The sequence below is a fragment of the Mytilus edulis genome, chromosome 13, assembly GCF_963676685.1.
Source record: "Mytilus edulis chromosome 13, xbMytEdul2.2, whole genome shotgun sequence".
Taxonomy (NCBI): Eukaryota; Metazoa; Mollusca; class Bivalvia; order Mytilida; family Mytilidae; genus Mytilus; species Mytilus edulis.
Window position 1 is genome coordinate 40,791,465 of NC_092356.1, and position 9,796 is coordinate 40,801,260.

General features: G+C 32.8%; 1 protein-coding gene across 1 annotated transcript; it reads right to left on the minus strand.

The window, feature by feature from the left end:
• Positions 1 to 8,303: 8,303 nt before the first annotated feature.
• LOC139500320 (UDP-galactopyranose mutase-like) lies at positions 8,304 to 9,413 on the minus strand. Its single transcript, XM_071289061.1, has one exon. It carries the CDS (start codon positions 9,411 to 9,413, stop codon positions 8,304 to 8,306), a length of 1,110 nt encoding a protein of 369 aa, XP_071145162.1.
• Positions 9,414 to 9,796: the final 383 nt, after the last annotated feature.

Sequence of the window (9,796 nt, forward strand, 5' to 3'; positions counted from 1 at the left end):
GAAGAGATAAAGACTGCACATAAAACAATCCTTCAAGGCTAGCAACAACCCCCTGAGTGGTATTAAGTTGGTCTGTTGCAAGGCCATATGTTAGCTCCTATCCTGTTGTATCAATTCAATGCTGAATATGACTTATAGGAAATATGTTTGCTATTGAATTTATAGCATACAACAATCAATCAATCAATCATTCTAATTAGCTATAAAATGTCTAAAATTTAAAAGTTAATGTAAAAAATGTAGGAGATTGTTTTTCATTTGTTAGATTTTTCATCATGAAATGTCCCCAAAGAATACATACAGATTTTAATTTTAAAGTACAACAAATCAATGTATACATATAAATATTCATGCTTCTTTTTTCTATTTTTTAACCTCATATCAAAAGTTCAACTTCAGTGTTTTTTGTAGGTGAATGTTCAATAAAATGTCGTCTTTGTGTGACCTGCTCAATTCCAGTCTTTATATTTCTGTCAAAGTATTTGGTGTCAGACAACAAAAATCTTTTCTTTAAACTGCCACTGTGTTTTAGGTTTGACCATGTATATGTTTACAGAAGATTTTTAAGCTCTTTTAAATGGGGTCAGATTGGGGGTTAGTGAAAATAACTGAGAAAACATTGGCAATCTTTTTTAAACATGATTTCCACATAAGAATCATGTGATTTTCATGTGTTCCACACCACAAGGTTAGCACGTTAAACAAGCAGACATGTTATATTCATGTGTTCCACACCACAAGGTTAGCATGTTAAACGAGCAGACATGTGATATTCATGTGTTCAACAGCGCAAGGCTAGCATGTTAAACGAGCAGACATGTAGTATTAATGTGTTCCACACTAAAAGGTTAGCATGTTAAACATGCAGACATGTGATATTCATGTGTTCCACACTCAAAGGTTAGCATGTTAAACGAGTAGACCTGTGATATTCATGGTATGCTCACAGTTTGGTATAAACATAGTCACACATGATATTTATGTATTTTGACCTATAATGGTTTACATTTACATATTGTGAATTGGATGGAGAGTTGTCTCATTGGCACTCAAACCACATCTTCTTATATCTTTAGAAAAAGCCACCTGGTGATATCAACTTGATCAAAATATATGAAATACATGTGGCAAGATCATGTCAATCTAGTATTATCTGTAATCACAAAATCCTGCATTTACTATGAAAGAGTCCCATGGCAAAAATTAACAATATTATCTATGTATGACATGTTATATCTGTTTGTTTTATTCATACATTGTTGTCAATAAAATGGAATTGTATGTGAGTGTCATACAATTGCCAGGTTTAGCTAGCTATAAAACCAGGTTTAATCTAATATTTTCTACTTCAGAAAATGCCTGGATCAAGTCAGAAATATGACAGAAGTTATCCATTTGTTTAATGTGTTTGAGCTTTTGATTTTGCTATGTGATTTATAAGAACTATCGTTTTGAATATTCCTTTGAGTTGGTATTTTTGTTATTTTACTTTTTGCACTCCTTGACAAATCAATATTTTCTAAGTTATCTCCCTTTGAAGATGTTTCCTTGTTCTTAATGATAGAAGCATTGTTAAACATCTTTTAAATGTAATGTTGGTAATAAATTATGATCAGCCATTTCATTTTCCTATTTGATCAACATGTCATCATCCTGAATATGCATGTAATACATTGTACTTGTAACGACACCTTCTGGCTGGGATAAAAAAAGACAATTTTCATCATAATGAAGTCTTTAATTATGAATTTGTCAACCACTATCAAACAGACAATTTTTCCATAATAAAATGTTTCTTACATTTCTATGATCTAAATAATAATGTGTAGTGGAACCATATTTGCCTTATGCAAGTTCCAGAGCGTTCTTGTAGTTGGAATACATATGAATGCTAGAAGAAAACTGTGTATCACTGCAATTTTGCCCATTTATCATCAAAACCAGAAAAAACAGTTTTTCTACCCAGTATTGTAGCTATACAGTATGTATCTGGTTTTCACATACAAAGTAATTGGATTGTACTTTTGACACTCTTCTGTATGACTTCTGCATTATTTTATTGAACTTTCTTCTGCGTATAACTGCATCTGAAAATAAAGATTGAAAGATCTTAAAAGTAAATGCTTATTTTAAAGTTTTTTCATTATATCTAATTTGTACCTGCAAAGTAAACCATCTAAAATTATAAACATCTAATAGAATAAAACAATAAAGAACTGCAGGTGCCATGAGCACATGATAACCCTATTGCTTTTTCAAAGAATAAAGTTCCATAACTCCTCATTGTCATATCAGAAATTTATAACATAAAAATTGAAGAGAGATAATCTTAACTGATATAAACATTACACATTTTTGTTCAGAGGTCGGCAGAAGCATGACTCCAGGTTGGGAATTTTCTCGCTGCTGGTGGTTGGGTTGTTGTCTCTTTGACACATTCACCACAGATTCATGAAAAATGCTCAAACATTTTTGAGTTAATGCCCGAAAAACTGGAAAATCCCCTTTTTGTGGAATAATACCCCATACACAGCTTCTTTTAAAATTGAGAATGGAAATGGGGAATGTGTCAAAGAGACAACAACCCGGCCATAGAAAAAAAAATTGCATAGGTACGATTTCAGTACCAAAAATATGTAGTACTGGAAAAATATGAAACCATTTTAAACAAAAAATGGGGTAAAAATCCCCAAAACTTTTTTACCCTCCCCCCCCCCTTTTGGAGCAATTACTTCAAAATCAATCCCAGCCTTCCCTTTGTAGTATAGAACTTTGAAATACAATTGTATAGAGATCCATACACTTACACCCAAGTAATTGTCTGGAAACTACAAAAACACTGGTTTTGGCCCTAATTCCTAAACTGTTGGTACCATAACCCCCAAAATCAATTCCAACCTTTTTTTCTGGAATTGAACCTTCTTGTAAAATTTCATAGAGATCTATTAACCCAAACTAAAGTCATTGTTCCGAAACCAAAATGTGTCTTTGGACGACGAAGACGACGACATCATACCATCATACGACCCAAAAAATGCATGTTGGTTGTATAGAAATTGATGTGTTTGTGACATTTTTGTTTTATGCTTTACTATATTAATTTGATTTTCAGGAACATTTTTGACTGTCAATGTTTGATTGGTATATGATGGAAATAGACATCTTGTCTACCGTTCAAATAAGTTTAAAGTAATCAAACTTGATTATTTTTGTATAAACTGGTACATTAAGATATATGTATACAAGAAGATTCCTATTTCGATTCCCGTTCCAGGATGAAAATTTCAGGAACTGAATTATCATCTCTCATTTGACACCATTTATTACATATTTTTAATGTGTCATATTTATCTCTATTTGTTAACTGATCCTGTCCTGATCCTTGATGATCAGACTATTTGTTGCATCAAAAACTGAATCGTACTCCATTGGGCAATATTTTTAACATGTTTATAGTTAGAAACAAAATCCACTAGAAAAAAAATCCGTATTGTGTTCAAGCTGGTTTATATAAAATAAAACAGAAGTAATGAACTAGATTTGGTATTCTTCAGTGTTATATTTTAAAACTAATCCACATATTTCTATACCTGTAAGTAATCTGAATTTACAGCTTTTAATGGAATCATTTTAGGATCTTCCAAAGTTGTCTCCCTTTCATCTGCCAGAATCCATGGAAAATCCTGTAATTCAAAATATGTTTATAAATGTAAAAGTGCTGACAAAACCATTCTTGTTCAGTGTATATAGTATGTAATCATCGCATGCTGATAGTATATATTGCATATCTAAAGAAAAAAGAGAAAAACATTAAGCTGTAATTGAATTACTCATATGAACCAAAATGATCTTTTTAATTTAAGTTCTTAAGATACTGTGTTGCATGCATTTCAATATCAATTAGCCGCTTGGTTATAAAGATAAAAATAACAATTTGGCAACAAGTCTATATCTACCATGATTTACCTTCCTTCTCACTGATAAGTATTTATTTTCTAAGATTGATATACATGTCTTATATTTCTTGTTAAAAGATGTGGTAAAATTCAGTAATTCTTTTTGTCCATTAGATGAATGAAAAACAAATTATGGCACTTCCCTTTGTTAAAAATCAAATACAAAAAAGTTTTAAATTAAGTGGATTCAAGAAAAAATTGAAGTTTAATTTAACAGGTTGTCATGGTCTAGAACATTTAAGTCAGTTAAGTTCTAATGGCTTTCAAATACACTGCTGAAGAGTTATGCCCATAAAAAACAGGCAAAGCTTGAGTTTAATTGTTTTGATATTTGACATCTATCATTTGAAGGTGCACATACAACTACCTTACAAATTTTTTTAGTGAACTCCTCATTTAGCTTTTTTAACTGAATTGATGACATTATCAACAAATATAAATTAAAAAATTGTGCTATAAAACTCTAGATATTCCAGACTCCTGCTTATAGTTGAATGTCATTGACTGTGTTGACAGACATTTTTCATTAAATCAGAATTTGACAGCCATTCTTTTGTTAAAGTCATGATTATATGGAAGGTTATTTCTATTGACAAATATAATGAAATAAATGATTAAAAACCATATTTAATGTAGATCAACTTCAAAGAATCTTAAAGTAAACAAATAAATGAAGAATGTCTGTCAAAATATAGTAATCTTAAAAAAAACGTCTGTCAAATTTGACAGTCGCAATAAAAATAATTGTCTGTGTGACATTGGACTCAGACTTTTCTTAAACTGAGTTTAACTGTGCATATTGTTATGTGTTTGTTTTTTCTACATTGGTTAGATGTATAGGGGGAGGGTTGAGATCTCAAACATTCTACAGCTATATTCGTGTTATTTAAACACTCACTACCGCTCGGTCAAAAATAATCACGAATATAATGCCTACCTATGTTAAAACTACAATAAAGTATAGATTGCATCAATTATTTCTTAATTTAATGTTGGCACTTACACTGATTTTTAAATTACTCTTGGACATTTCAGTTTTATACAAGTTTATGTACACATTTTCTGAGAGTCTTTGTTATACATTTACATGTCAATATTTACATTTTCAAATATTAATTCTTATAAACTGTTAAATAAATGGTTGAATGTGTTCTTTGAAAAAGGTAATGCATCTGCTGTAATTTACCAAAGGTAAGCTAGACTTAACAATGATTGCACTGCTCTGGAATGTTTATTAAAGATAGTTTTGTTTGTATTTATTCTTACTTGAAGATCAAATGAGACTTTGAAGTCACTAATTGTAATGATAAGTATCTATCTTCTAAATAAAACGAGAAAATAAAACCACATAAACCGAGATTTATTGTGTAAGATTAATTGTTTTTCCATTTAATCTGAAGGTTGACATTCAAAATTGATGGTATAGATATTCTATCTAGTCCTTCCTGTAGCATGGTGAATGTGATGACTATTTCCAACTCTACTCCTCGACGTAGACGCAGTCATGGTGATCTTCATTATACATCACCTACTTGATATGTTCATAATTATGAATTTACAGTTAACAAAACTTTGAATTTTAGAAAAACTAAGGCTTTTCTACCTCAGGAATAGATTACCTTGGCTGTATTTGGCGAAATTTTTAGGAGTTTTTGGTCCTCAATGCTCTTCAACTTCGTACTTTATTTGGCCTTTTATAACATTTTTGATTCGAGCGTCACTGATGAGTCTTTTGTAGATGAAACGCGCGTCTGGCGTAAATATTACATTTATTCCTGGTATCGATGGTGACTTTATTTGCAGGATTTCTCTTTCAATGACTTACTGCCATTTATACAAAAGCCGTTAGGTATTCATTCAATACGCACGAAATTTTATTCATTACCACTTTTAAAACTTCATTCCATTGTTTGGAAACTACTGTTACAAACCCTCATTCAAACCAAAACAAACTTACAGCTATCATTTTGGATATTGCAAGCCCCATATTTTTCAAACCAGTTCGCATTGGAAAAGATGAAAAAGAGAACAGATCTTTTCTTAAACTTACCTTTGCCAACAAAGGTCTGGAAGGCATCAACTAAGGCAACATCCTTCATCTTAAATTAGTTCAGTCGAAAATATCTCCTTAATTTAAAGATCAGTATGTACCAATAATTAATTATACCTATACCAAACCAATTGCAACTAAAATTTTCAATTACGAACAAGTTTTGCAGGATCTCAACATTGACGACTTCAAGTCTAAACCTCCTGATTGCACCTGTGCTAGTTCCTAATTCACATATAATCCGGCTGGCCACGTTGTTACCGGAGACCTCAACATTATCAATAACCTTTCACTGCGAAATTTGTTATCCAAATGTCCGAAATATTGTGAGCCTAAATCAATCAATAGGAATTACAACTTCAAAATACTGATTGATTCAGTCGAGGATTATGCAAAGGAAATTGGCTAATCGCGAACAAGAAAACGTAGATACTCTTTCCGAATGGATTAATGCTGTGAGGTCGTTGATACTGATTCGAATTAAGAAACTAAATGGGTCTATCAATTCCACACGCTTCGCCAATTTTTAAAGACCCTAATGTTGCAAAACACTTGTCCTACCTCCATGACAAATATGTGGTTGTCTTCGCTGATAAACCCCCCAAACAACATCGTTTTTGTGTGTAAATATCATTTATCTGCTTGATAAATGAATTAGGTATTGACAATTCACTTGGAAACTCAACATTTACCCTCACGACACTTACCAAAGAGGAAAACATGGATGATCATAGGTCTGTTCTATGTTCCTTTGTAATTTCAACCAAAGATGAAGAACTGGATCTTTCATCACTGTATTGGATACCTAAACTTCATAAGTGTCCTTACAAACAACGGTTAATGCTGGGTCTTCCAAGTGCCCCAGGAATCCTCTTTCTAAAATGTTAACATTTATTTTATCAGCAATCAAAGCCGGGCTCCAAAGTTACTGTGAAACTGCCTAGTCTAAAGGTGGCGTGAATCAGATGTGAGTACTAAAAAAATTCCAAAGATCTTTTAGAGTACATACAATCTAAGACTCTCTTGTCTTACCATAGTATTAAAACATTTGACTTTTCTACACTTTATACAAGTATTCCCCATTCCAAACTATAAGACAAATTGAAAGAGTTGGTATTACTTTGTTTCATTAAAAAGAACGGCGAACGTAGATACAAGTGTCTTGTCTTGGGGAAGGATAAATCCTACTTTGTAAAGAATCACTCCGATTGAAAAAATTCTCTGACATTATCAAGATGCTTGAATTCTTGATTGACAACATATGTGTTACGTTTGGAGGACATGTTTTTCAACAGACTGTCGGAATTCCAATGGGAACCGATTGTGCCCCTCTTCTTGCCGACTTGTTTCTTTATTATTATGTGGCTGACTTTATACAGGAACTTCTTAGGAAGAAGGATAAGAAATTAGCAGTATCCTTTAGCTTTACTTTCCGCTACATAGATGATGTTCTCTCACTAAATAATACAACATTTAGTGACTATGTTGAACGAATCTATCACATCGAACTGGAGATAATGGATACTACAGATACTGTTAAGTCTGCATCATATCTTGACTTACATCTAGAAATTGACAATGAGGGTCGGTTGAAAACAAAACTTTACGACAAAAGAGATAATTTTAGCTTCCCGATAGTGAACTTTCCATTTCTATGTAGCAACATTCCAGTAGCGCCTGCATACGGAGTATATATTTAACGGTATTCCCGGGCTTGTATTTCGTATCTTGATTTCTGTGATAGAGGATTGCTGCTCACAAGGAAGCTATTGAACAAGAGTTCCAAATGGTGACGTTGAAATCATCCCTTCGTAAATTTTACGATGATATCGGATATGTTCCTTATGTCGTAACTACAATAACCTTTCCTTTCCATGAATGTGACCTACCGAATTAGACTATATACCGGATTTGTAATAACATAAGCAGCATCACGGGTGCCACATATAGAGCAGGATCTGCTGACCTTTCCGCAGCACCGGTGTTTTTGGTGGGTTGTGTGTTGCTTAGTCTTTAATTTTCTATGAGGTGTTTTCTGTACTATTATTTGTCTGTTTGTCTTTTTATTTTTAGCCATGGCATTGTCAGTTTATTTTCAATTTATGAGTTTGACTCTCCATTTGGTATCTTTAGTCCCTCTTCTACATATTAATCCTAATTGAAGTATTCATTTGAGGAGCAATATAATAAGACAAGCATTACACTTCGTGAGCAGTATGTTCACACTCTGAAATATAATATTTCTACTTTTTATTGCGTATCTGATTTATTAAAAAGCAGCGTACAATACTGTATGATTATATAGAAAAATTAGAGTCACAATACTCAAGTGCATTCAAAATTGATTGATCCATATTAAAATATTTATAACTGGCAAGTCGTCCAACAAAATGTATATGTCTCTCCTTCTCTGCTAATGCTTTATATTGTTCATACAGTTCCATATTTCTTTTGTTTGGAACAGGATAGTAGGGATCACCGTCGCTACATGTTGTCTCCGAAATGATCGTGGTGTGTGGCGAATCTTGATTGAGGAGATGTTTGTATTCTATTGTTCTGGTAAATGGAGTTTCGGGACCTGGATGATTAACGTGAGCACATGGCTGGAAAAATTTAGTATTCTTCAAGCGTTGAATTTCAAAGTTTACGGATCGATACTCTAATTTGGGGTAACCAACATTTGTGAAGAAATCATCAATAGGTCCAGAATATATAATTGTGCTGTTGGAGATAGCAGAAGGATCAATGTCAAAATAGTCGCATGACAGGCGTACTGTTATATTCTCATGGTCCAGAATGTTTTCGAAAATTTTTGTATAACCGTCAGTAGGAAGTGCTTGATATTTGTCACTGAAGTAACGGTCATCGAAATTATTTCTTACTGGTATTCTAGCTAACACTGATGCATCCAATTCCTCTGGGTACCTCCCCCATTGTTTAAATGTATAATGCTTAAATATTTTTTCATACAAGGTTTCACCTACCCTTGACGTGGCCATTTGATACCCATTATCAATATGTTCATGCTTCAATTGGTTTCGGGACAACCAGTCATCTGCTTCTTGTTGATTTGTTAAATGCTGTCCACATAACATATTAATTGTTGTTATGTTGGGTGGCAATGGTATGTATTGTCCATCAATTACCCCTAGGACTTTGTGTTCCCATCTTGTCCAGCTAGAAAAACGATTTACGTATTGCCATACTCTTTCGCTATTTGTATGAAACAAATGGACTCCATATTTATTGATTCTTATTCCGTTTTCATCGATGTAATCATAGCAGTTCCCGCCAATGTGATCTCTTTTGTCTACAATCATAACTTTCTTATGTCTTTCTTCAGCCATAAATCTGGCCATGACGGCCCCTGAAAGACCACACCCGACAACCAAATAGTCTGCCGACATGGTATTGACGTATCAGTTTCAAAAAATTGTATGACAATTATGATCAGCTTACATCCACTGTAAAACAAATTTAGACTTACAATAATACATTCTTCTTATTTTTAAATTTTTTAATACAATTAACGATGGCATACAAGTTAAAGTAGGTTTTTTAGGAATACTCTATATTTTAAACTTAATTTCAAACCCGAAACAAAATTAGAGAAATAGTTTGAAAACAATGTATGTACAAACAATGATCCTGATGTATCATGGCAAGACAAAGAAGGTACCCAATGATATGATACAATTACCAAACATACAACACATGTTTGCGAAATAATATTAATCAGGCAAACTTGGACGAGGCGCGTTTTTGGCGTATTAAATTTTAAACCTGATGC